Here is a 26,970-nt window from a genome sequence, read left to right on the forward strand (position 1 = left end):
AGTGAAATCATTTTTCCCATCAATAAATTTGATAATAAAAAAATGAAAAGATGTGTGTAGGTTGGCAACGTTACCTTTAAGAAGCTCTACCACCTTGAGTCACGTAGAAATGTGACTCAACGTGATCCATGTGACAGCCCCACCTAGTGGAAAACTTTTGTTTTATGCGCATACCTGTAGTTATTGTCCATTTATCATTATCGAGGTGAAATCCTCAATATATCGTGATATTGGTTTTAGGCCATATCTTCCAGCCCTAGTTGATGGGTTAACTTCTAACGTCTAAATAATAATAATAATAATGCATTGAACTTATATAGCGCTTTTCTAGACACCCAAAGATGCTTTCACACACTCTCACATTCACACAATGCTAGTGATGGTAAGCTACTTGTAGCCACAGCCGCCCTGGGGGAGGTCTGACAGAGGCGAGGCTGCCATTTGGCTCCATCGGCCCCTCTGACCACCACTAACACAGGCAAGTTGGGTGAAGTGTCTTGCCCAAGGACACAACTGCAGGATACCCCTGGTGGGAGCTGGAATCGAACCCATGACCCTCCGATGATGAGGCAACCCGCTCTACCACCTGAGCTACTGCTGCCCCAAAGCATTGACCCTGACCAGAAATCCATCATACAAGCAGATTATTTTGGTCTAAATGAAATTACTGTAAACACGACTACAACAACTGACATTATACTATATTATTATTATTATTAGGGCTGTCAAATGATTAAAAAATTTAATCAGATTAATCAGCATTTTCAGTGGATTAATCAGGATTAATCACTATTTGAAACCACACCTGAATCCTAACCAAGCCCCCACAATGCGGGACAGAAATTGAGGCCAATGCGGAAGTGAAATAAATTGCAGTTCCACCCTCATCCGCTGGGGGCTGTTGTCAGAATCGAGCAAATCCTCATTGACTCCCATGTTAAAAATACCAATTTCACAGCAGAAATAAACATGTTTACAGCCTATTACCAAAACATGTTTTTGGTTTAAATGATCTAGTTTACACTCATGACAACTCTGAGGGGGGAGAATTTTTTCTCACTCTTCTGTTTAAGTGTATTAAAAGTCCAAAATTCTTTATAATTAATGAGCATCAGACCCACGTTGCCGCAGAGCTAGCTCCCGGGAAAGGCCTCAGTCTTAGCCTCGGCTTAGCCTGAAAACTGTTCCGTCAGTTTCAGTCTCTCAACTTAGACCATTAGTTGTGCCGTTTGTGCGTTCTTTTTGGATATTATTTGTGCAATTGTGGGACAAAATGACTTGCTGTGGTATTAATTGCACTAATAGAGCGTCCAAGGAGTCGCCACTTCATTTTTTTCGGTAAGTAAAATTATATTTATGTATTTTAGGTCATTGCCGAGCTGAGCTTAGATTTTTGTCACACCCTGTCCTGTCTTCTCCTAGGTTGTAGTCTGTGTCTCCGTTAATTGCTCCCACCTGCCTCTTGTTTCCCAATCACCATAGCTCCCGCTCCTCGTGTATTTAAACCCCTTCTGTTCTGTGTTCCATGTCGTGTCATTGTTTCAGTGTCCAGCGTGTCTCCAATAAACTCATGTCAAACTGACTTACCTGTTCGCCTTCTTCCTCCCCGCGTTTGGATCCTACCTCCGCTCCACTCGCCAGTCACGCGCGTGACAATTTTAACATGTACTGTTTAACCATGAAATTTAAATGTAATAGGGTCAAACCCAGTGCATTTAACATAATGCTGCACTTTAGAAAATGGGTTGAAATATAACATGTTGATGGAGCTGGGTTCCGACCATCGGCTTGTGGAGCTCTCGGGAGACCTCTGTTTTCCACCCGTTTCTCCCCTCCCCACAGCTCGGCGCATCTCTGATTGCCGCGGTTCCTGTCTGCCACGTGGGCTGCCGGCTTGTGGAGCTCTCGGATGGAAACCAATGTTTTCCACTCGTTTCTCCCCTCCCCACAGCTCAGCGCATCTCTGATCGCTGCAGCACTTGTCTGCCGTGCGGCTGCTGGCTTGTGGAGCTCTCGGGAGACCTCTGTGTTCCACCCGGTTTTACCCAGCGGTCAGACCGGCGTATCTCTGATTCAGAAGCTTTGGTGTAACTCCAATTGTAGCTAGGTTGCTACCTCCGTGAGCTTAGCTCCCACCTCCGCGTTAGCTTTGGGTTAGCTTCAGGTTAGCTTGTAGCTAGTTCGACTGGGTGTCGTCAGTTGATCCCAGCCTTACAGCTCCACCTCTCTTCCCTTTTGTGGAATTGTCTGGGCTTGACGGAACCTGTGACACGGTCAAAATGTCGGTGGTGGCCACCTCCCATTTCTCCTCAAAAACGTGTTGTAGAAGTCTTTGGAAACCCATTGTCCATATATGTATATGTCAATGGTTTTAAGCTGTTTTTTTCTCAAATGCATACCAAAAGATAAATAACAGGATACAGATACACAATTTTCATATTATGTCTGTTTATTAACACAGCCAAATTATGGTGGTTTAAGTCAAGCTGAAACATACTACACACCATATTATTTGTCTTTGCAATGTCCCACCTTGTTCCTTTTTGGCATTCTTATTAACCAGGATGTACAATACAGTATTCAATAGAACAGAAAGCAATAAATGTAGTCAAAGCATAACTGTGGCCTACCACATTTTTATCATACACAATTTGAGTCATCCTTCGCATTTTTGTGTTGAAAAAATATTTTCAATAAAAAATTTTAATTAAACCAAAAGAACAATATTTTACCTTTTCCTATATTCACTAATCCAGTTGCTCAAACAAGCCTCACTACTATAACATGTTGCACTGAAACTCGTCTTTTTGTTTGCACATCACCTTCCAAATCTACCGAGCTTTTTCATCTTTCAGCCAGTTGCTGAGGCAAACTAACTTGTTCATGTTTTCCGAAAGTAAAGCTGACCTGTTCTTGTTCACAATGTGACTTGCAACAGAGAAAAGTCGTTCACAGGTAACAGTGGTTGCAGGAGTGGCTAGATATTTCTGAGCTAGTGAGGCCAGCTTCTCATAGGCTCCTGAATGAGATGCCCACCACCTCAATTCAATTCATTCAATTCAATAATACTTTATTAATCCCAGAGGGAAATTGATTGCCCGAGGGGCAATTGTTTCAGTACAGACAATTCCAAGATCAGACATACATACATACATACATAGACACATGACAAGAATTGGTGACTGTGGTCATTCGTGACACGAGTCGCGCTACTGTTATAGATCGAGAGGGTTTATATGAGGGGGGGGGGGACTTCAGAGCAGGGCTGCACGATATTAGGAAAACCTGCGATATTCGATAACAGTGCTTAATAATCTGGACAAGTGGGGGAGTAGAGGGAGGTGGAGTGTACAGTCGGTAAAGACGGCTCTCCCTTGCCCTGCCTCCAACATGCCTACATCTAAATAGGATAGATTATCCAGAGTTATCTCTGTAGTTATGCTGCTATAGGCTTAGACTGCTGGAGGATACACTGACCACTTCTCACACTCTACTGCTTTCTTCTACAGTCTGCTCTTTAACTGTACTATTTTGTCCAATTTCAGCTGTTAACTTTATTTTCTCTGTAAGTGTTTTTCTCCCCAGAAGAAGCGACAATGACGTTCTGCTGAGCTGTGGTGGCCTCATGGAGGGGGCCATCGACTAGCACACTGCTGCTAACCACTTAAACATTCTCTCTCTCCTGATAATAACTTTTTGGTTTCCTTGACTTTTGATGTGCTAATACTAGTTTATCCGTTTAATTATAGATCCACTAGGATAAATACAATAAAGTTTATCTTTCACCAAATAGAATATTTACTAAGACATCACAATATAACTGTAGACACATTACTTGTCCGTGTGTGTGTGTGTGTGTGTGTGTGTGTGTGTGTGTGTGTGTGTGTGTGTGTGTGTGTGTGTGTGTGTGTGTGTGTGTGTGTGTGTGTGTGTGTGTCTGCTCTGTCTTCTCGATCTCCAGTGAGTCGTGGAGGATGGCTGCTTATACTGAGCCAGGATTCTCTGGAGGTTTCTTCCTGTTAAAAGGGAGTTTTCCTCTCCACTGTCGCTTTATGCTTGCTTGGTATGAGGATTGCTGTATAGTCACTGACACCAGTCAGTGACTTGATGCAATTTGCTGGGTTCCTTATATAGGAAAAATTATTTCTGATTGGCTTAATGAACTGACCTGAATTGGAATTTTTATTATGTGAAGTGCCTTGAGACGACTCTTGTCGTGATTTGGCGCTATATAAATAAACTTGAATTGAATTGAATTAATATTGCGATGTCGATATTACTTGCGATAAATGAACAAATACTAAAGTATGCAGTGTTGATGTCGTCTGGCGTGTGATGTCTGCTCTGGGTTCAAAGCTAACAAAAACTAATGCATGAATTCCATTACAACATAACATTTTAATAGAAAAAATATGCAGCTGCACCTGCTACTGTATTAGCAGCAAAACAACAAACTGCATGCATGCAGTTTCTCAGTGACATTAAAACATCACCACCACCATAAAACTTTTTCTGATGCTCCAAATACAGAAAAACATCCCTTACCAGGGTTTTTTAAATAAAAAAAATCAGAAAATAAGTTTAAATTTTAAATAATAGTTAACATAACTTAAATGCAACAGCAAATTCTCTCATTGCTACTGAACATGTTCTCCACTTATGTGGTTATGATATAAGGCTGTTGCTGCAATTGGGAAGTGAACCAGGGTTTCCTTTACATAGGCGTAGCCGTGGCGGCCCGCCACGGCTGAAATCCCACCGCCACGCCTACAACATCCCAAGTTTTATTGATGTTTTTTTTTTTTTTGCGCCGTTTCCCGAAGAAGCAGCGGGAACTACTGTGTTGTTGCTTGTGATCACAGCCGGCAGGTAGCAAGGAGGAGGGGGCAGGGCAGGGTGGTTACAGCTATGAGCGTACGGATAAAGCATTTTTGACGAATACGAGCAAGAAACGAGTGTAAAACTCGTAAATATCTGTAATCGTGCTGAATGAAATCCTTATTGGGTAACTGACTGTCTTCACGCTCTGTGATTGGCCAGTCAGATAGAGCGTCCGCCCCTCCCTACACACAAAACTGCAGCCGGGAGCTCAGTCAGCTCGGCCCAGGCATCAACGCACACACACAGACAGTAAAGCCGGTCGTACACTGTGCGACTTTTTCACTCGCAGCGTTCAGCTTCAGCTCAAACTGTACGACTTCCTCGCAGAGCAGATCTCACGAGTCGTGTGCTCACACTGTACGACCCAGTTCTCGCATGCGACCTGACTGCTCACACTGTACGTCTGGTAGCAACACGTCGGCCCTAAAAATGTGCTAAAAATAGCAGTTTTTACTCAACACGTCAGACTTTTTTGTCTTGCCTGTTGTCCTTCGGGAGTGCTGCAGGAGGACACACAGGGATTTATGGGGGTTGGATGAGGAAAACGAAATAAAGAAAGTGAATCTGTGTTTTGTGATCAGTTTAATTTGACATGAACACGACAAACACGCTTTCTTGACAATCTTTGTGAGTAAAAAAACGTGTAGAAACAAAAACGAACAGCGTGTGTTATTAGGGAAATAGCGAGCGACTGGCGTTGATGCAGGATTGCGCGCGCATGCGCCGTGAGCGGTTCTGATACTTTTTTGGATCGTAGCTGCTCGCAGCTGCTCGCAGCGCCGCTTCAACAGTGCGATACCCTCACGAGGGACGAGCGAAATATTAAACACACCAGAAGTCCCTGCGACCTCACGACTGCTGATCGGCAGCTGGTCACGTGGTGTTAATCGCCTCTCGTAACCCCCTGTACACTACACGACCGCTCGGCGCAAAACTCGCCCCGATGTCGTGGCTTCTTGCACGACTGGAAAATCGGCTCAAAAAAGCTGGGCGGACACTGTGTGACTTTTTCACTTTTTTGAGCAGATTTTCCACTCGTGCGAGAATCCACAAGATCGGGGCGAGTTGAGCGTTGAGCGTCGTGCAGTGTACAGGGGGTTACGAGAGGCGATTAACACCACGTGACCAGCTACCGATCAGCAGCTCGCACAGACTTCTGGAGTGTTTGATATTTATCTTGTTCCTCATGAGGGTATCGCACTGTTGAAGCGGCGCTGCGAGCAGCTGCGACCCAAAAAGTACCAGAACCGCTCACGGCGCATTCGCAATCCTGCATCAACTCCGCTCACCCGCTATTTACCTAATAACACACGTTGTTCGTTTTTATTTCTACACGTTTTTTTACTCACAAAGATTGTCAAGAAAGCATGTTTGTCGTGTTCATGTCAAATTAAACTGATCACAAAACACAAATTTACTTTCTTTATTTCGTTTCCTCATCCAACCCCCATAAATCCCTGTGTGTCCTCCTGCAGCACTCCCGAAGGACAACAGGCAAAACAAGACAAAAAAGTCTGACGTGTTGTGTAAAAAACTGCTATTTTTAGCATATTTTTAGGTCCGACGTGTTGCTACCAGACGTACAGTGAGCACATGACTCCTGAGATCTACCCTGCGCTGAAGTCGTACAGTTTGAGCTGAAGCTGTGTTACGAGTGAAAAAGCCGCACAGTGTCCGCCCAGCTTATTATAATGTTCACTGTAATGCATCTTGATGTTCTTAACAAATAAATTAAATAAAAAATATTGGTCAGTAATGCCAAATATGTAAATTTGTGTTTCTGTCATTTTTATACTGGCTTAAAAATACTTCATTAAGTCTACTAAGCAGGGGTGTAGAACGTTTTTAATAAGGCCAGCCCAGTAATGATCTTGGACCAAAATAAAGGGGTCAGAAAGTCAAATAAAGGGGGGAAAAGAATATGTTTTTCCAGACGCCAAGAAAAATTAAATGCCAAATCCACCCTGCAAAGTGTGTCACTGAGAGTTGAAAACAGAAATTATTCTTGTGCAAATATTGGTGTATTCACCTTTAGTACTAGTTATTAAAATGCAGCAGTCGCTGGATTGGTGCAGTCCAAAGTGGAGTGCATCAAATAAAACAATATTAACATAAAGGTGAGGCGTGTCATTCCCCCCCCTGCCAACACCACCTCCACCACAGCTGGAAAAATTCCTAGGGGAAACACTGTGAACTGTGCTGGGCCAATCTAGGAGAATATTAAGATTTTTTGAGGGAAAGAGAAAAAAAAAATGTCTACCTTTCAGAAGAGGAACTGGCAAAAAACTACATGGAAAATATGTGAAAACATTTGTTTTTAACCCCAAATTGAACAAGTTTACATAGATCTTAAAAAGCAGCTCAGATGATGAAACTGCAACTATGATTCTGATAACAAGCTAACAAATAGAACTAGCTCCCCTAAGATAACCGGCTAGCAGAGCTTCTGACTGACAGTTTATGTGAAGCAGCAAATCAACTATCCTGATTAACAAGGTTATAAAAGCTCATAAATGAAAAATCACTTTGATGTGTGGGGGAACTTTTCCAGGCCCTCTTTATCAGGGTGGGACTGGGAGGAGAGTGCTGTAGCCGTTTAGCTGGAAGCTAACCGGAGCCTGGGGCTAACATCACCACCCGGTGGAACACTAGCGACATGAAGGGGGGTTGGTTCACCGGCACGTGTAAGAGTCAGCCCGGTAAAAATGATTAACGACACTGAGCGGACTCACGTTCACGTTTGAAAGCAGCGCTGATTCCAGAAACCTCAGCACAAAGTGCATTCATTGCTCTGAGCCACTATGACGAACAAGGGAACGGCGCCGCTAACTCAGCTCAGGTGTTGCTTTCCATCCTAAGGGTCTACGTAGGGGCCGGGCGTATTACGTGAACATCTGATTGGCTGCATATCAGCAGGGCTACATTTGATTGGTCAAATAATACTTCCGCGTAAAAAGCATAGCTGGTTAACAAAAGATGATGTATGACACGGATGGAAATGTTGAACCAAACATTTATAGCCATCTTTGACGTGCTTTGCGATGGGCCTATCGCACATCCTTTTATCCCAATGACGATAATTTTTCGATATATTGTGCAGCCCTACTTCAGAGTTACCCCCGACAGAGAGGATAGCTTTGCTATGCAAAAAAACACCTCAGACAGATATGCACACAGACTTCAGACGATACACAACATAAGTCTCCACTAGATGTGGAGGAAGGGTTCTGGGACTCTCCTCACTTCAGAGTGCGCAGCCGCAAGCATCCCCGAGGGGCAGCAGCACTCACCACCTCCGTTTGGACAGGGGAGGGAGATTATTGGGTTAGAGAGCACATTGACCCTAGATACGGTTCCACGGCCTTCACGGTCACAGTCCCGCCCAGGCTGACATAGGGAGAAAGCTTCCATGGCGACAGCAGCATTCCACATTTCTTCTGAGGGGTGTTTACACTTCAGCCTCAAGGGGCAGTCCTCCAATTTATCAGTGGGCTCTGCTCTGTACCTGTGTATGGCAGGTTGGACCTCTTCATCTTCTGATTCTGTATCCGAGCTCATTTGCAGAAGGCAGATTTTCTTAACGGGTGGCCCATCATCATGTGTCTTTGAAGACTTTCTGGGCGATTCTTGTTGCAGCATTCCTTCAAGTGTGGTCCACACCTCTTCCCTCTCTGTCTTGGGCAGGCATTTTAAGTCTTTGAAACGAGGATCCAATACTGTAGCAATCTGGAGCCATGCATTGTTGAGCTGTTCTTGACGGGATGCTAGCTCCTCCTTTAACTTGGTCTTGAATCGCACCACATTTCCATGGTCCTCATCACAGGTCTTGAGACGCAAGTGGCCGAGAGAAGATAGTACCACGGAACAGGAGACTTACGGGCCATTCCCATTTGTACCGGGTCGGCCCGGGCTGGGTAGCCCCAGTCGGCCCCAGCCTGGCCCGGTTGATTCCACACATCCTTGTCTTAAGCCCATGTGGGCTGATTCTACCCACCAATCAGAGGCTTGCTCTAATGGAAGGTGTGAATTTGCTGTCAGCAGTGGGTGTGTTGGCCCTGGTCGGCCTGAAGCAGACCCCCTCGAGAAGAGGGCTGAGAATGAGCCTTGGTTGGCCCGGAAAAATACCAGGCCACCCAGATATGTAAACAACCTACGCTACCCGGCCCGGGCCGACCTGGTACAGATGGGTATGGCCCTATAGGCCTCCCCACCCAGGAGCTCAATTACATACCTACACACATGCACACAAACATACAGAGAGAGGGGGGGGGGGGGGGGGGGGATTAGAACAGAGGTCTACGAGACGCGGTTGTGCATCTCCGTGTCTCCTGATGACACACGGCCAATGGCTGCACTATTTAACTGCAATTTAGACATCAAATCCTGGATGGCAGAAAACTTTCTCCAGCTCAACCAGGTTCTGAGGCTCAGAGAGAGAACATTTTGGATGTTTCGCGGCCGTTTCCTAAGGCTTTGACTTGTAGTGAAAAGAAAGGTTTGCTATTCACCTTCTACACCTCGGATTTCACTTACAACACCAGCAGCGCTGTCACATCCAGAAGTTCTCAGATGACTTGGCTGTGTGTCGGTGGGGAATGACCTGAAGTGCAGGTCAGTCATTGTAGACTTTATTGACTGGTGTTTGCTTGAACACCAGTAAGACAAAGGAGATGGTGATTGATTTCCAGAGAAACACTACTCCTCAGTCACCAGTTAACATCCAGGATGGAGACATTTAGGTGGTGAATACCTTTAAGTACCGGGGTGTTCACCTGAGCAGTAAACTAAACTGGTCCAACAACACATATGCTCTGTATAAGATGGGCCAAAGCCGCCTCCACGTACTGAGGAGGCTGAGGTTCTTTAAAGTTAATTCCCAGCTGCCAACTACATTCAGTAGAGGAGATGTGTGAAAGGAGGATGATGGTGGAGATGACCTCCATCTTAAAAAAACCTTACCCACTGCATTCCACTGTGGAGGCCTTGGACAGCTCCTTCAGTGGCACATCCAGGATGCAAAACAGAACACTACCATAGGTTGTTCATCCCCTCTGCAGTAAACGTGTATAATGGCTCTGTTACACAATGACATCAATGCAATATTCAGAATGTGTTCAATACTTGTGCACTGATGTACATTAGTATGTCAGTGTCCTTTGTCGTTGTTGTTGTCGTCTTCCTCCGCTTATCCGGGTCCGGGTCGCTGGGGCAGCATCCCAACTAGGGAACTCCAGACCGTCCTCTCCCCGGCCTTCTCCACGAGCTCCTCCGGCAGGACCCCAAGGCGTTCCCGGACCAGATTGGAGATGTAACCTCTCCAACATGTCCTGGGTCGACCCGGGGTCTCCTGCCAGCAGGACATGCCCGAAACACCTCCCCGGGGAGGCGTCCAGGAGGCATCCTGACCAGATGCCCAAACCATCTCAACTGGCTCCTTTCGATCCAGAGAAGCAGCGGTTCTACTCCGAGTCCCTCCCGAATGTCCGAGCTCCTCGCCCTATCTCTAAGGCTGAGCCCGGCCACCCTATGGAGGAAACTCATTTCGACCGCTTGTATCCGCGATCTCGTTCTTTCAGTCATTATCCAAAGCTCATGACCATAGGTTAGGATTGAGACGTAGATCGACCGGTAAATTGAGAGTCTGGCTTTCTGGCTCAGCTCCCTCTTCACCACGACAGATCGGCTCAGCGTCCGCATCACTGCAGACGCTGAACCAATCCGCCTGTCGATCTCCCGTTCCCTCCTACCCTCACTCGTGAACAAGATCCCGAGATACTTAAACTCCTCCACTTGAGGTAGGACCTCTCCCCGACCCGGAGTTGGCAAGCCACCCTTTTCCGGTCGAGAACGATGGTCTCAGATTTGGAGGTGCTGATCCTCATCCTAGCCGCTTCACACTCGGCCGCGAACCTAGCCAGCAAGAGCTGAAGGTCAGAGCTGGATGAAGCTAGGAGGACCACATCATCCGCAAGAAGCAGAGACGAGATTCTGCTGCCACCAAACTCGACACACTCCACACCACTGCTGCGCCTAGAAATTCTGTTCATAAAGGTAATGAACAGAACCGGTGACAAAGGGCAGCCCTGGCGGAGTCGAACCTTCACCGGAAACAGGTCCGACTTACTACCGGCTATGCGGACCAAACTCACGCTCCTCTGGTAAAGGGACTGAATGGCCCTTAACAGAAAGCCACCCACCCCATACTCCTGGAGCGTCTCCCACAGGGTGCCCATGGGGACACAGTCATAAGCCTTCTCCAAATCCACAAAACACATGTGGATTGGTTGGGCAAACTCCCATGCCCCCTCCATCACCCTTGCAAGGGTATAGAGCTGGTCCACAATTCCACGGCCAGGACGCAAACCACATTGCTCCTCCTCAATCTGAGATGCAACTATCGATAGGACCCTCCTCTCCAGTACCTTGGAGTAGACCTTTCAAGGGAGGCTGAGGAGTGTGATCCCCCTATAGTTGGAACACACCCTCAGGTCACCCTTCTTAAAGATGGGGACCACCACCCCGGTCTGCCACTCCACAGGAACTGCCCCCGATGACCACTGACAACCATGACAGCCCTACAACATCCATAGCCTTGAGATACCCAGGACGAACCTCATCTGCCCCCGGGGCTCCGCCGCTGTGTAGTTGTTTGACTACCTCAGCAACTTCTGCCTCAGTCCATCCCCAGGTCTCCCGGCTCTGGTTCCTCCTCGGAATGTGCATAGGTGGGATTGAGGAACTCCTCAAAGTATTCCTTCCAACGTCCGACTATAGCCCTAGTTGACGTCAGCAGCTCCCCATCCCCACTGTAAACAGCGTGAGTGAGTTGCTGTCTTCCTCTCCTGAGGCGCCGGACAGTTTGCCAGAACCTATTTAGAGCCGATCGATAGTCTTTCTCCATGGCCTCAACAAACTCCTCCCACGCCCGAGATTTTGCCTCAGCAACTGCCACTGCTGCACCCCACTTGGCTATCCGGTACCTGTCTGCTGCCTCCGGAGACCCACAGACCAGCCACGCCCTGTAGGCCTCCTTCTTCAGCCTGACGGCTCCCCGAACCTCTGGTGTCCACCAGCGGGTACGGGGGTTGCCACCACGACTGGCACAGGCCACCTTGCGACCACAGCTAGCAACAGCCGCCTCAACAATCGCAGAGTGGAACAAGGCCCACTCGGAGTCAATGTCCCTCACTGCTCTCGGGACGCGGTCAAAGCTCTGCCGGAGGTGGGAGTTGAAGACCGTCTTAACAGGTTCTTCTGCCAGGCATTCCCAACAGACCCTCACTATGCGTTTGGGTCTGCCAGGTCTACGCGGCATCTTCCCCTGCCATCTGATCCAACTCACCACCAGGTGGTGATCAGTTGACAGCTCCGCTCCTCTCTTCACTCGGGTGTCCAAAACATACGGCTGCAGGTCAGCTGATATGACTACAAAGTCTATCATCGACCTGCGACCTAGGCTGCCCTGGTACCAAGTGTACCGATGGGCATCCTTTAGGGTTGTCACGATACTAAAATTTCAAACTCGATTCGATACTTGAAAAAACTCGATACTCGATTCCGATACTATCTAAAAACACCAATTTATTGAACAAGTTTATTAAAAAAATAACATTCCTCAATTTATTTTGTAAAACTTAAATGTTAAGAATTAAGTGTATTAAGTGCTTAAACCTTTCAAGTATCAGCATTTTTTAAAACGTGCATACAAAAACTGGCGAAAGTTAACACTTTAAATCATGAATTGTCTCACTATATATACACTATTTGCAGAGTGATGTTTTGCTGCTTAAACTCTGTTTAAGGTGCATTTTTGTCATAAGCTGTAACCCCATATGTTTTGTTCTGTACTTTTGAACAACTCTGTTGGTCAATAAAGGGAGAAAACAAATTTCTCCACAGTAGGACAAAGGTAATCTTAATAAAAACAGATTGGCGCACGGCAGTGACGTCATTAAAAGCGCCAGTTAATTAGCCGCGGCTAGTCTGTTTACGCCTAGAAATCCCAGACCCGCTCCAAACGAACAGGGGGAATCACGTTAATGATTCCTAACAAAACCTTTCGACATTGAGATGTTTTGGTGCAGATAATGTCTTATTTCGAGGCTGCACCATGGGTGCCCGTCTGCACCCGTTATATGGATATACACTGATGGCGATTCGCCGATGGATCTTAATACCCCGGGGAATCCAAGTAGCACCAAAGTTGTCAGCGTGAGTAAACAAACGTACTGCATGCTAGAAATTAAGTCCGGGTTGCAATAAACGGGAGTTTTCCTTTAAGCACACAAGTATGAATATACAACTACGTGTTGGACTTGGTATGCTAATTAAGTTGGGCTGTGAAGCGCCTCCCAAATTCGCTGTTCATGTTTTTGTTTATTTATTTGGCAGACCAAACTTGGATCGGAGACAACTCGCGTGGGAAATTGCAATGTAGCCATGCGGCGTCTTCTTCTTCTGTTTGTCTGGGAGGCGGAGGTTGCTTTACGGCATCTGGCTGTCGTGCGTGTCGGTGTACTTGAAGAAGGCTGTGTATAATAGTCCATAATATCGATACCACAGGGATGGAATATCTAATTTAGATACCACTTTTAGTATCGATTTATATCTAGGTATCGATTTTTTTGACAACACTAGCATCCTTATGCTTGAACATGGTGTTTGTTATGGCCAAACTGCAGCTTGCACAGAAGTCCAATAATGAAACACCACTCGAGTTCAGATCAGGCGGGCCGTTCCTCCCAATCACACCCCTCCAGGTCAAGCTGTCATTGCCCACGTGAGCATTGAAGTACCCCAGCAGGACAATGGAGTCCCCTATCTAGCACTCATCCCAGGGACTCCAAAAAGGGTGGGTACTCTGAACTGATATTTGGCCAATAAGCACAAACAATAGTCAGGACCCGTACCACGACCCAAAGGTGCAGGGAAGCTACCCTCTCGTCCCCCGGGGTAAACCCCAACACACAGGCAGAGAGTCTTGGGGCTAACAAATAGCCAACCCCTGCCCTCCGCCTATCACCCGGAGCAACTCCAGCAGAGGAGAGTGTCCAACCCCTCTCAAGGACTTGGGTTCCAGAGCCAATGCTACGTGGCGAGGTGAGTCCGACTAAATCTAGCCAGTACCACTCAACCTCTGCCACAAGCTCCTGCTCCTTCCCCGCCAACGAGGTGACGTTCCATGTCCCAAAAACCAGTTTTCTTTTCCGGGGATCGGACCGCCAAGGCTCCCGCCTTGGTCTGCCACCCGATCCACATTGCACCGGACCCTTCATGTTCCTTCTGCGGGTGGTGGGTCCACAGTTGGATGAGCCCATGTATCCGGTTCGGGCTGGGCCCGGCCGGGCCTCATGGGCGAAAGCCCGGCCACCAGGCGCTCATTCACGGGCCCCAACCCCAGGCCTGGCTCCAGGGTGGGATCCCGGTAACCCTCCGGGCCGGGTACTCCGACTCTTTGAATTTACCTCCATGAAAGATCCTGTGAACCGTTCTTTGTCTCACCCTTCACCTCAGACCAATTTGTCATGGGAGACCCTACCAGGGGCACAAAGTGCCCCAGACAACCTAGCTCCTAGGATCATTAGGGCACTCAAACTCCTCCACCACGATAAAGGTTGGTTTATGCTTGACGCGTCCGCGAGGTCCGCACGGCTCCGCGCGGAAAAGTTGCGTCATTTTGCGTCATTTTAACAACCACGCCCCTCCGCCGCGCCTCCGCACGGCCCAGAATTTCCGCAACGCGCACCTCGGAAAATTTCTAACCACGCGGACGGTCGGACGCGGAAAAACATGGCGGACCGGCAAGAACTAGTACGGCAGAGGTTCGTAAATACCGACATTTGTATGATTCAGCTCTCAAAGATCACTGTGATCAACATGTTGTTAATAATTCTTGGAGAGATATAGCTCGCACTGTCGGAAAAGACGAGGACGCTGTTAAAAATGCTGAAATGCCGTGTTGTAAACAGTAATTTCTACTTCTACTATGGTGTAGTGTTGGATGCATGCCGTAGAGCTCCATGCTGCCCCCTACAGTTTGGGAGAATATTGGCTCACCGCAGAGACGAGCCGCACGAACCATAAAATGCTGCGAGTTGTGAAGCGCGTTCCAGCCGCGAGCCGCATCACCGCGCGGAAAGTGAATGCGTCAAGCATAAACCAAGCTTTAGGTGACGGTTCAAGGAGGAGAGTGTCCTTTATGATGCATATTTCTGGAAACCCAAGTTTGTATTTTATTCGATGATTTTAGTGGTTGAAGGTTACAATAGTAACTTATTTTTCTGCTTCTTTTTCTCTAAGTGTATGTTCTGTTGTAAGGAGTGGTTTTCCCCACTGTGGGAATAATAGTCTATTCTATTCAAGCGGCTCTGACTGTGCTGCAGGTGGAGAAAAGGCTTTGAACATCTTTGTTAAATAATATCTGTGTTTGTTATCCAGTTCCATTATTTGGTTCTTTTCTGAACACAGATATGTTTTTCAGAAATCTCAGAGATTTGGGCTAATAAATACCAGGAAATTTTACAGGCACGCACTGTACCCTAGAAAAAAAAGTCCCAGTATGCTGAAAGGTCAAAATTAGAAGTGGTGTCAGGTGATGCTGATCAGATTATCAAATCCTGGCAGCCATTGTTTCTTCTTACTCACTCAAACCCACCCTGCATTCTCATTACTGCGCAATGTGCACTTCGTGTTAACTCAAATGGCCCTAAAACACCTCCTTAAACTGGTTCTTCCAAAATGATCACTTATGGTGCTTTCGAATCTTGGCCAGCATGGACCAGACTGGGTAGCTTTTAAAGTGTCCATATCTATGTAGTCTTGTAATTTTCTGCACTAAACCAGTCGTTTTTTCGGCCCACATACCAAGGAGGTCTGCTTTGGGCTGAACAGGTCCAACACACCCATTACCAACCAATTGGCCGGTTCAAAAACACGCCTACCGTTAGTGGGAGCCTTCGATTGACGGATTGAACCAAGCAGCGGGACCTTCTTGCCTGCACAATTCATTATCATGGATACTGTTAAGTCAATGTCGCCTCTGACTGAAGCGGCGTCGCTCCTCACTGCCGTGAGGAGCACACACACACATAGGAACACACAAAGAGATTTAAGCTGCACAGCCATTGTTTAAGGGAATAACCGCTGACTTTCTCTGTGCTTTATTTGGCGCAGCCCACTAGCTAGGAGATTTCCCCGTTCATGAGAAGTTTGTGTGAACAAAGCCTACTGGTGCAGGACCCGGACAAATGCCACACAGTCCGATCCGTGCTTGCCCAGATGTGAAAGCACCAATACAGGCCCGATTAGTCACAAGACGGATTGTTCATTTAGACATGAAGCATGTCATGACTGACGGCAGTCACTGAGTGGGCCAGGGTAATGGCAGGCCATTTCCCAGTTCTCTCAATTACCAGTCTGGTTAAGTAACTACTGTTGCTGTATTCCCAACTCTAACCTCAACTAAAAGTTAATTCACACCTTACCTCTAAAACCAAATTAGGTTTTTATTCACTGTGATAACCTAGTAAATGTCCTCACAATTTTAATATGTCCCCATGTCAGAGGTGAAAAATGTGTCGTCACAGCGGATGTAAGACTCTCTCTCTCACACACACATACACACACACACACACACACACACACACACACACACACACACACACACACACGCCAGGCAATAAGGGCAAACTTTCTAGTCAGTATGCAGCTCATTGAGTTTTTATGTCCTGGTTCAGTGTGCAGGGAAAAAAGGTCTTTTTATAATAGGTGTTAGTATGCGTCTTTTACTTGGCCATTTGTCAGGGCTCCTGTTATATTTTTGAAAACACAGTTACAGCTGTTGGTAATTCACATCATGCGTTTCTGTGTTTCCTACAGCATTTCAACAGGTGGTGCTGGTTAAAGAAGAAGCTCAAGAAGAACATAGCGCTGGTGTCAACCAGCAGGACTTAGATTTTCTCCACATAAAGGAGGAGGAGGAGAAACTCTGGCCCGGTATGGAAGGGGTGCATCTCCATTTGAAGGAGGAGACTGATGCTGCCAGGTTTCCATTCACTGTTGCTTCTATAAAGAGTGAGGATGATGAAGAGAAGCCTCTGTTCTCACAGCTTCATCAGAAGCAAATAGAAGACAGAGATGTTCCAACCAGCAGCTCAGCTGACCAGATGACAGCAGAAACTGGTGGACTAGAAACTAGCCGGAACCCAGGTCTGAACCCTCATGAGCTGACTCCTGATTCTTCAGAGACTGACATTGGAGATGATGATGATGATGAAGATGATGGTGCAACTCTAGACTCTGAGCTGTCAGACTCTGGGTCTGAAACTGGAGACCGAGACAATAACTGGAATGAGAACAGGTGTTCTGAGTCAGATTTTAGGACATTCAACAAATCCTTTAGTCATAAGACACTTTTAAACAGTCACACGAGAGCCCACACAGGACAGAAGCCTTTTGCTTGTGAGCTCTGTGGGAATAGATTTACCCAAAAGTCACATTTAAGCACACACATGAGAGTCCACACAGGACAGAAGCATTTTGCTTGTGAGCTCTGTGGAAAGAAATTTAGCTTAAAGTCAACTTTAAACAGACACATGAGAGTCCACACAGGAGATAAGCCTTTTGCTTGTGAGTTCTGTGGGAATAGATTTACCCAAAAGTCGCATTTAAACACACACATGAGAGTCCACACAGGACAGAAGCCTTTTGTTTGTGAGCTCTGTGGGAATAGATTTACCCAAAAGTCACATTTAAACAGACACATGGGAGTCCACACAGGAGGGAAGCCTTTTGCTTGTGAGCTCTGTGGAAATAGATTTAGCGAAAAGACTAATTTAAACAGACACATGGGAGTTCACAAATGACAGAAGCCTTTTGCTTGTGAGTTCTGTGGACAACGATTTAGCTGAAAGAAAACTTTAAACAATCATCTAAGCATCCCCTAGGGCTGAATGTTTTATTGCAGGGGTTTCCAACCTTTTTTGGCCCGTGAGCTACTTTTACACGATGAAAGTACAGCAGAGTTACTGCCAAATGATTTATTTACATTGATACTTTCCATGTGTGAATGTGCTTATGTTAAACATGCTCTACTTACTATATTAACATGCATTGCATTCACAAGTTGATTACTCTGTATTTCAGTACATCAGCATATATATTTTTTTAAAGTATAAGTAAACTAGTGACATCCTGAAAACCAGATTGAACAAAACATATTTAGTTTTTGAAACTAATCAGATACTTTCAGATAATGAATAACAAATCTACTTCATGTGAATGATTTGGTAATTTTTTTAGAAGGTTAGTAACATAACTTTTTAAGCAAACAGGAACAGCTAACCTGTAAAGCTGATGATATTTTTAAAAGAAGAAGAAGAAAATATTTCTATAGCGCCTCTCAAGATAAAAATCACGAGGCGCTTCACAAAAACAAAAAATGTAAATATATAAAAAGCATTTAGAAAATGTTTAAAAATATATTTAAAACGAGCAAAAATAGGCAATTGGGATTTAAAAGAAAAAAATGTTAAGAAAGAGAGAGTGAATAGGAAAGAGGGAAATCAGTGGATCCTGAGGAAGGTGGAATAGGTGGGGAGAGCAGAATAAAGAGAGAGGGGTTGAAGAAGGTCATACAAAAGCCAGCTTGAACAAGTGAGGCTTCAGCTGCTTTTTGAAGGAGACCACTTAGTCCACTGATCTCAGGCTCAGGGGGAGAGTTCCAGAGTCTGGGGGCCACAGCAGCAAATGATCTGTCACCTTTGGTCTTTAGACTGGTGCGCTGCACAGCCAGTAGGCTTTGATCACTGGACCTCAGGGACCTGCTGGGGGTGTAGGGACTAAGAAGATCACCAATGTAAGATGGTGCTTGTCCATGTAAGGCCCTAAAGACCAGAACCAGGATCTTGAAATGAACCCTGAAGTTGACTGGCAGCCAGTGAAGCTGGAGGAGAAGCGGGGTGATGTGGGTGTATTTGGAGGACTTCGTCAGAAGCCGAGCACAGGCATTCTGAACCACCTGTAGACAGTTCAGGGAGGTTCTGCTCAGACACGTGAAAAGAGAGTTACAGTAGTCTAAGCGTGAGGAGATGAAGGTGTGGATAACTCTCAAGTTCAGAGCGAGACAGGATGGGACTCAGCTTAGCAATGTTCCTGAGATGGAAGAAGGAAGAGGGAACAAGAAAACTGACATGAGAGTCCAGGGTGAGAGCTGGGTCAAAGGTCACGCCAAGATTCCTGACAGAAGGTTTGGTGTGAGAAGCAAGCTGACCAAGAGAGTCTCTGACTTTGGGAACCAGCTTGTCTGGAGCACAGATGAGGATCTCAGTCTTATCTTCATTCAGCTGAAGAAAGCTCCCAGCCATCCAGGTTTTGATAGAGTCTAAGCAGGTGTGTAACAGCTGCAGCTTAGACATCTCATGGGGCTTAAAGAAGTTGTACAGTTGGATGTCATCTGCATAAAGATGGTAGGAGATTCCTTTGAAGGAGCTCAGGATGTGCTGAAGAGGAAGCAGATAGAGGAGGAAGAGCAGAGGCCCCAGCACTGAACCTTGTGGGACACCATGGGTAAGAGAGGTGGTGGAGGACCTAAACTTGGAGACGGCCACAGAAAAGGAGCGCTCAGAAAGATAAGAGGAGAACCACTCCAGAGCAGATCCTGATAGGCCTACCCAGTCTCTCAGCCTCTCCAGTAGCAGGTGATGGTCAACAGTGTCAAAGGCTGCAGTCAGGTCCAACAGGACCAAAACAGAACAGTCCCCTGCATCACTGTGAGTCAGAAGGTCATAAGAAGAGCTGTTTCAGTAGAATGAGCTCTACGAAAACCTGACTGGAAGCTATCATAGATGTTATATTCATCAAGAGCAGCTGTGAGTTGTTTAGTCACAAACTTTTCCAAGATCTTGGAGATGAACGGAAGTTTAGAGATGGGTCTGAAGCTGCTATGGAGAGAGGGGTCGAGACTCGGTTTTTTAAGAAGCGGGTGGATTACAGCATTCTTAAAGTAAGCAGGGACCTGACCAGAAACCAGAGAAGCATTAATTATAGAGAGCACGCTGGGACCGATGGACTGAAAAGCACTTTTAAACAAAGATGAGGGTAAGATGTGGAGGGGGCATGCAGAGGTCTTCATAGAGTTAACTAGTTTGGTTAACTCAGGCAAAGAAACAGGAGCAAAGCTATCTAGGATGATGGGCCTGGTTGGAGTCGGGAGAGGCAGCGATAAGGCTCAAGGAGGAGCTAGTTCTAACCTTATTGACTTTGTCCAGAAAGACAGAAAGTTCTCACAGTCTGCAACAGAGTGGATGGAGGCTGTAGGAGAGGCAGGAGACACGATGCTGCTGATGGTGTTAAACAGCACCTTGGGGTTCCCTTTGATCTGGGACACCAGGTTGGAGAAATAGGAAACCCTAGTGTCTCTGACTGCAGAGTTAAAGGATGACAGAAGATCCTTTAGGTGCAGCAGATGGACGTGAAGATGGGTTTTCTTCCACAAACGCTCAATTTTTCTGCATTGGCGCTTCAGGCTGCGAAGGCTGTCATTAAACCAGGGAGTAGGGTTCATTGCAGGAACTGATCTGGTTCTGACAGGACAGATGTTGTCCAGAATGGAGAGGCAGTGCTCGTTAAACTGAGAAGTTAAGGAATCTGGGTCGTTATCAGAAGAACAGGGTGGATCAAAAGTAGCAGAAAAATTGCTAGCTGTGCTCTCATTAAGAAAACGAGAACTAACCATACGGCGAGCAGGAGGTGGGGACGCAGAAACTGACAAGTTAAAGTAAATGCAATGGTGATCTGAAATATAAACGTCCTCAGGACAAACACTGTCAGCATTTAGACTCAGGATAAAATCAAGGTCTAGAGTGTGCCCCCTGGTGTGTGTGGGGCCAGAAACATGTTGGGTAAAGCCGAAGGTGTCCTTAAGGCTGGAGAAATTCATGGCAAAGTGATCAGAGGGATCATCAACGTGGGTGTTAAAGTCACCAGCAATCACAAGTCTGGACAGCTTCACAGTGGAGGATAGAAAGTCACCAAACTCCTGAAGGAAAGAAATGTTTGGACCAGGTGGACCATAAACCACAACACAGTAGAACGGGTCCTTACGCCCGACTTTAATCAGCTGCAGTTCAAAGGAAGCAAAGTGACCAGAGGTTGTAGAGCTACATGGATGATGGTCTCTGAAAACAACAGCTAGGCGTCCACCACGACCAGAACCCCGGGGCTGGCTAAGAAAAGAATAGCCACTAGGGCAGAGTTTAATCAAACCAGAATAATCAGATGTTTGCTGCCAAACTTCAGTCAGAAACAGAAAATCCAGGCTTTTAGAGAGAATTAGATCACTGAGCAGGAAGGACTTATTGTTAACAGAGCAGGAATTTAATAGAGCCATGCTGAGTGAGGTGGAGGAATCAGAAACAACAGAAACAGCTGGAGTTAGTGGACGTAAATTAGCAGGGTTAGATGCACGGTGTCTATAAAAACCACTTATGGAGGGAACAGGAGGAGAAACCACTGAGGAATGTGGATAAACCGACCTTAAAAAACTTGGACGGATGAACAGCGTCCCAACGCAGCCTGGCGGGAATGCGGAAGTGGCGCTCAGGTCACCAAACAAAGGACAAGAAGCTAGACGATCGCGCCAATGTTTACCAGATAAACCACACTTTAAGAGAAGTCTTATTCTCACCTGGATTCCTGCTCATTTACCTCTTTTCCTCTGACGTTTTCCCGAGACCGGACAAACATAGCTGGGGGACCGTCGATTGGTTCCGGGCCAGTGCACCACTCAGGTAAACAAACAGGATGGTACGTCCTCAGTGCATCTTGGGCGATCGTGAACGAACGGAAGGACAAAAGAGTCTGGCGATCATAGGAGATGGTAGCAGGGACACTACTGAAGAGGATCGCAGACAGGAGCAAGGTGAAAAAGAGGAGGTTAGTGGAGAAAAGTTTGAAAAAGTGGCCGGTGACTGCGGCTAAGCCAAGCACAGGCGCCATCTTGTTGCCGACCTGAAGCACAAAATAAAATACAAGCTAAATGTGATGAAAACTTAAAAGTCTAAATAGTTTGAATTGAAGTAAAAAATGTAAAATCAGAAATAAGACTTGTTCCTGCTCTCCTGATTTACTGAATAATTTTTATGGGTTTTTTTGGTCACGAAAGTTAAGTTTTTACTGCGTTTATTGCTGACAATATTAAGGTTGGAGGTTTATCCTTTTTTCTGCATCTTGTAGGTTTTTTTCTCCGCAGGTCTGAAGGCTGTGCGTTACACAGAGCAGAGAGACAGAGGGCAAGAGACCAGAACCAAAAGAAATGATCACATCACACCAATCTTAAAATATTTACATTGGCTTTCAGTAACTTACAGGGTTGATTTCAAAGACCTTTTACTTACTTTTAAATCATTAAATGGCCAACGACCTCGTACGTAGCAGAGATGTTTGAAACGTATCACCCTTCAAAATCACTTAGGTCAGCAGATAAATCCCAACTGGTACAACCCAGAGCCCACACCAAGCATGGAGAGGCTGCCTTTAGCTGCTATGCGGTCCGTCTCCGGAACTGTCTTCCAATAGACATTAAGACCTCTCCCACCATTTCCATTTTTAAATCCAGATTAAAAACTAAACTTTTTCATGATGCCTTCCATTAACCTATCCCTGCATCTGTGCTCTACTAGGTCTATCTATGCCGCGGTATGTTAAATTTATTCTATATATACCTATTCTGTGCTGTTTTATTGTGTATTATTGTGTAATTAAAACAAATAGTTGTAATACAGTGTAGTTATTGTGTAAAGCAGTATATACTAGGAACGATTAATAAAAATAAAAACTAGGATTGAACCTGAGTTACATGGTACTAACAGTTTAAGAACTCAGAAACAATAATACACTAACTTACTAAGTAATTACCATGTAAGTACTAAGTAATTAGAGGACTGTTAAAGAAAGTGCTACCAATAATTTTTCTTTATATGCTTTTATTTTTGTGTGCTATGTTCTGTGTCAATAATCTTTTGTTTTATTTTACACAACATGGTGTGACATTCTAACTATTTCATTTCACTTGTGATTGTTTTAACTATGTGAAGCACATTGGGTTTTGTATATGAAATGGGCTAAATAATAAACTTGACTTGAGAGAGTTCACAATAATGTTTTGTTACTAAATGAGACACTCAGCTGAAACTGGGGAACATATATGATGAATCCAAATCACAGGAGATGTCCAGAGTTTTTAAAGCTCGTGTTTATCGGGGGGGTTCCGGCACAAAGAGGCTACACTCACACCCAGTTCTTGGGACCACAGACATATATATTGATTTGGGACTGTTTGTATGTAAATATTGTTGACTGCTTGTCCGCTTGATCAGAACCAGAGACTTGTGTGTAACAGACCATCTGGGTGTTCAAGGGGCCGTATGTGGAGGGCCACACAGAGGCTACGCTCACACCCAGTTCTTTGGACTGTTTGTATGTAGATGTAGCAGGACTGGTTGGCGTGTCAACCAGTTGATCGGCCAGCCTATCACACATATTAATCAAACCAGCCCACCATTAAAACATATTACAGATGAAAACAACTCTACTGCTTGTACTATAAGATTAATGCACACAATTTAATTTAAGACATTTAACTGCATGTGTGCGTGTGTGTGTTTGAACTGAATGTGTTTGTGCACATGGTTCACACGTGCGACCATCAAGAACAAAGTAGAAATTCACCGAAAGAAAGCAAATTGATTACATATTAATTTGGTACAAGTGTGAACCTAGAGCCCCACGACTGTTATTATTTTAGGTACGGAGAGTGATCACGCTAGATCAAACAATGGGCTGAGACAATGTCTTCCTCCAAACTTGAGTTTATTTACACACAATGCACAAAACAATTTCTTCTATATAAAATAAGGAACAAGACAGTTAAAAACCCCAGAAGGGACTAATGACACCTTGTGCTGGAGGAGGGAGGCAAAACAACCAGGGCTGTGTAACATGCATTTACTTAATAAACACAGCAATCATCATGCAAACAAGAAAAAGAATAAAAACATGCACTATTATCCACACCAACTGGTAATATGGCTGAGCCCTCTCACGTTTGCGCCCTCCACAGCCAACCCTCTAGTCGTCACAGACCCCCTTTCTAAAAGTCACTCACATGGGTGGGAGATGCGCATGCGCTGACGGCCGATCACCGGACACAGCAGCGTTTGAAGCTGATGGCAGCTCGTTAGCAAACATCCACAAACAATTTAGATGCATTTTTGCCTAATTTAACTACTGACAACGAAAAAATAATCTGGTAAGTATAACTCGCTCAATCTGGAGGTAAGTGAAGGAAATTTAGAAAGTTTCTTAAATTATATTGACAACGTTTTTGAAGTTTTCGTCATGGGTCCGAAGAAATCAGCAGCTGAGGCTGAAACACCTGGGATCAAGAGGACCCGTCCTCAGGACTCGCCTGAGGCCTCATCTCCCCGGAAGGATGTATTAGAATTATTAGATCCTATTGATAAACGGCTTCTGGGATTTGAGGGGCGACTTCATCTGCTTGAGGTTCTACACCAGGAGTTTCAGAACCTCCGAACATCTCTGGAGTTCATCCAAGGGCAGGTTGAGCGGCTCGCTGATGAGAACGCGTCTCTGCGGGAGTCCGTTTCTTCCCTGGAAGAGGGAATGACGCGGATCACCCAGGACAACAAAACTCTGAAGGAGACGGTTTTGGACCTTCAGGCCCGTAGCATGAGGGATAATCTGGTGTTCGCAGGCCTGCCGGAGCAGGCGGGAGGGGCAGAGAACTGCGAGCATACAATCAAGAACTTTCTCCAGACCCAAATGAAGATACCCGAAGAAACGGTAAAAAAAATCACTTTTCACCGGGTACATCGCCTTGGAGCTAAAAGAGGGGACAGCAGAAGACCTCGTCCCATCGTGGCTAAATTTGAACATTTTAAGCAGAAGGATCTTGTTAAAAGTCACGGAAGAGAGCTCAAAGGGAAAGATTTCAGCGTTAATGATCAGTTCCCGAAGGAACTTCTGGATCGCCGCAGAGTCCTCTTTCCACTGCGCAAAAAGTTTATCCAGGATGGGAAGAGAGCTGTCATCTCGGTGGATAAGCTTTATGTGGACAATAAGCTTTACAAGGAGCAAGGAGTGACTGACTGGCTGTATTAGCCCAACATCAGGTCAGACATTTTTGCTTCTGTACCTTTACACCTGTATGGCACAACCACACAACTTTCCAGCACTGCATCAGACTACACACACACACACACACACACACACACACACACACACACACACACACACACACACACACACAGATATATTAAATTCACAGCACAATATCATAATTTATGCGTCAAATAATACAACCACAAACACTGTTGGATCTTTATTAGTATTATTATTATTTACTTTTCTGTTATTTATTAACATACTATTTTATACATTTAGATACTTATTCCATCTTATTCACATGAAGGCGTCATATTTTAGCTACTCACACACACATCTATGGGTGCACTCAGATTTGTCTCATGGAACGTACATGGAGCTGGCTCCATAGAGAAAAGATTAAAGATTTTTGATCAGCTAAAGAGAGTGCAAGCATACGTAATATTGTTACAAGAGACTCATAGATCTGCCACATCCGCAGATGAACTAAAAACACCTGAGTTTCCCAGCATGTTCTCTGCCTGTTATAACTCTAGGCAAAGAGGTGTAGCTATTTTAATACACAATGTAGCTATTTTAATACACAAAAACATCAATTTCACAGTATTGGACACAGTCTCTGATCCAGAGGGTAGATTTATAATGTTAAAAATATCTGTACAGAACCAAAGCTTATGTATCGTCAGCCTATACTGTCCAAATATTGATGACCCTCCATTCTTTCATAATTTTTTCTCTGTACTCTCTGAACACTTGGACTGTCCACTTATACTTGGAGGTGATTTTAATTGTTTGAATGCTGTTAAGCATTCAAATTATTGTTTTCCTCTTTTCTTCTTATTCTGCTTCCGTACACTTTTTGAACCTCTTCTTCTCCTTCAAATTTTGAGCTATTTCAACAATTTTATATCAAAACGTTCAGCTCGTTAAGCTCTTTCCGGCTATTACTTTTGGCATTGATATCTTTAAAAATTTTCGAGTTATTAAGCTTTTTCTGCAAAAATTTTCCCATTGAAATGAATGGGATTGGTCAATTTTCAGCAAATTCCTATCACTTTTTTGACCTAAAACTCTATTGGGTTCCTTTTAACTTAGAGACTTCATTCAAAGTTTAACAAACTCACAAGACTTTCCTGTTTAACATATTAAAGAGGCATTTTTGAATATCTTTTACGGTTTTTGTAAAATCGCAGGTAGAAGTTGAGGTACGACTTGAAATTTTCAGAAAAATTCACAAAAGTTATAATGGGCAAAGATAGGAGCAGTGACCCTCCCTTGCTCCATTTTTTGCATTGTCCCGAGAGAACCGTAGGTCAGATTGAAATGAGACACATGCTGGCTTACATCTAACGAATATACCTTCGTTTTGAGCTATAATTCATGACTGTACTCCAAACATTTTGTTCGTATGGTTCATTTGTTTGAGAAAATTGAAATAAAAAAAATGTCTCTCCCCACTCTAAACTGAAAGTTCCGCACTCTAACTTTTGAACTTCACATCTTCTGTGAACAACTCTTTACTACCCCCAGACTGTTTAGACTACCAAAACAAATTATAACTCAAAAATTAGGAACTTTTGTCAGCTTTTCAGAATGGGTTTCATTTTTTCTGTAAGTGTTACCGTTCTTTGGCTAGAAGCCTCAGAAGGAGGAGAGACCCAGATTCTGCCTCATTGAAACCCATGTTAAAGGAACAGAGATTTTCTCCTCTGATCGGCTTCAGGCAGCTAAAAGTTTCTCATCATAGCTTCAAGACAATTCACGGTAGGCACGTAAAAATCCACACAGATGACCAACAAAGCCTTCTGCCGCTCATGCTTTTTGAAATTTTCAATTCGGTCCAGTACTTTTCGAATGGTGATGAGAAGTTTGACAGGTCCAATTTCACATCTGAAGGACAGATTTAAA

At 45.0% G+C, this 26,970-nt stretch overlaps 1 protein-coding gene across 1 annotated transcript in view; it reads left to right on the forward strand.

Annotated features, from left to right (window-relative positions):
• The window catches only part of LOC129160838 (zinc finger protein OZF-like), a 45,718-nt gene extending 22,816 nt beyond the window's left edge, over positions 1–22,902 (forward strand). Inside the window, exon 2 of the mRNA XM_054737902.2 lies at positions 16,759–22,902. Coding sequence (XP_054593877.2) covers positions 16,759–17,744 — 986 coding nt within the window. The 3' untranslated portion in view covers positions 17,745–22,902. The remainder of the gene's footprint in view (positions 1–16,758) is intronic.
• Positions 22,903–26,970: the final 4,068 nt, after the last annotated feature.

This window comes from Nothobranchius furzeri, chromosome 5, assembly GCF_043380555.1.
Source record: "Nothobranchius furzeri strain GRZ-AD chromosome 5, NfurGRZ-RIMD1, whole genome shotgun sequence".
Lineage (NCBI taxonomy): Eukaryota > Metazoa > Chordata > Actinopteri > Cyprinodontiformes > Nothobranchiidae > Nothobranchius > Nothobranchius furzeri.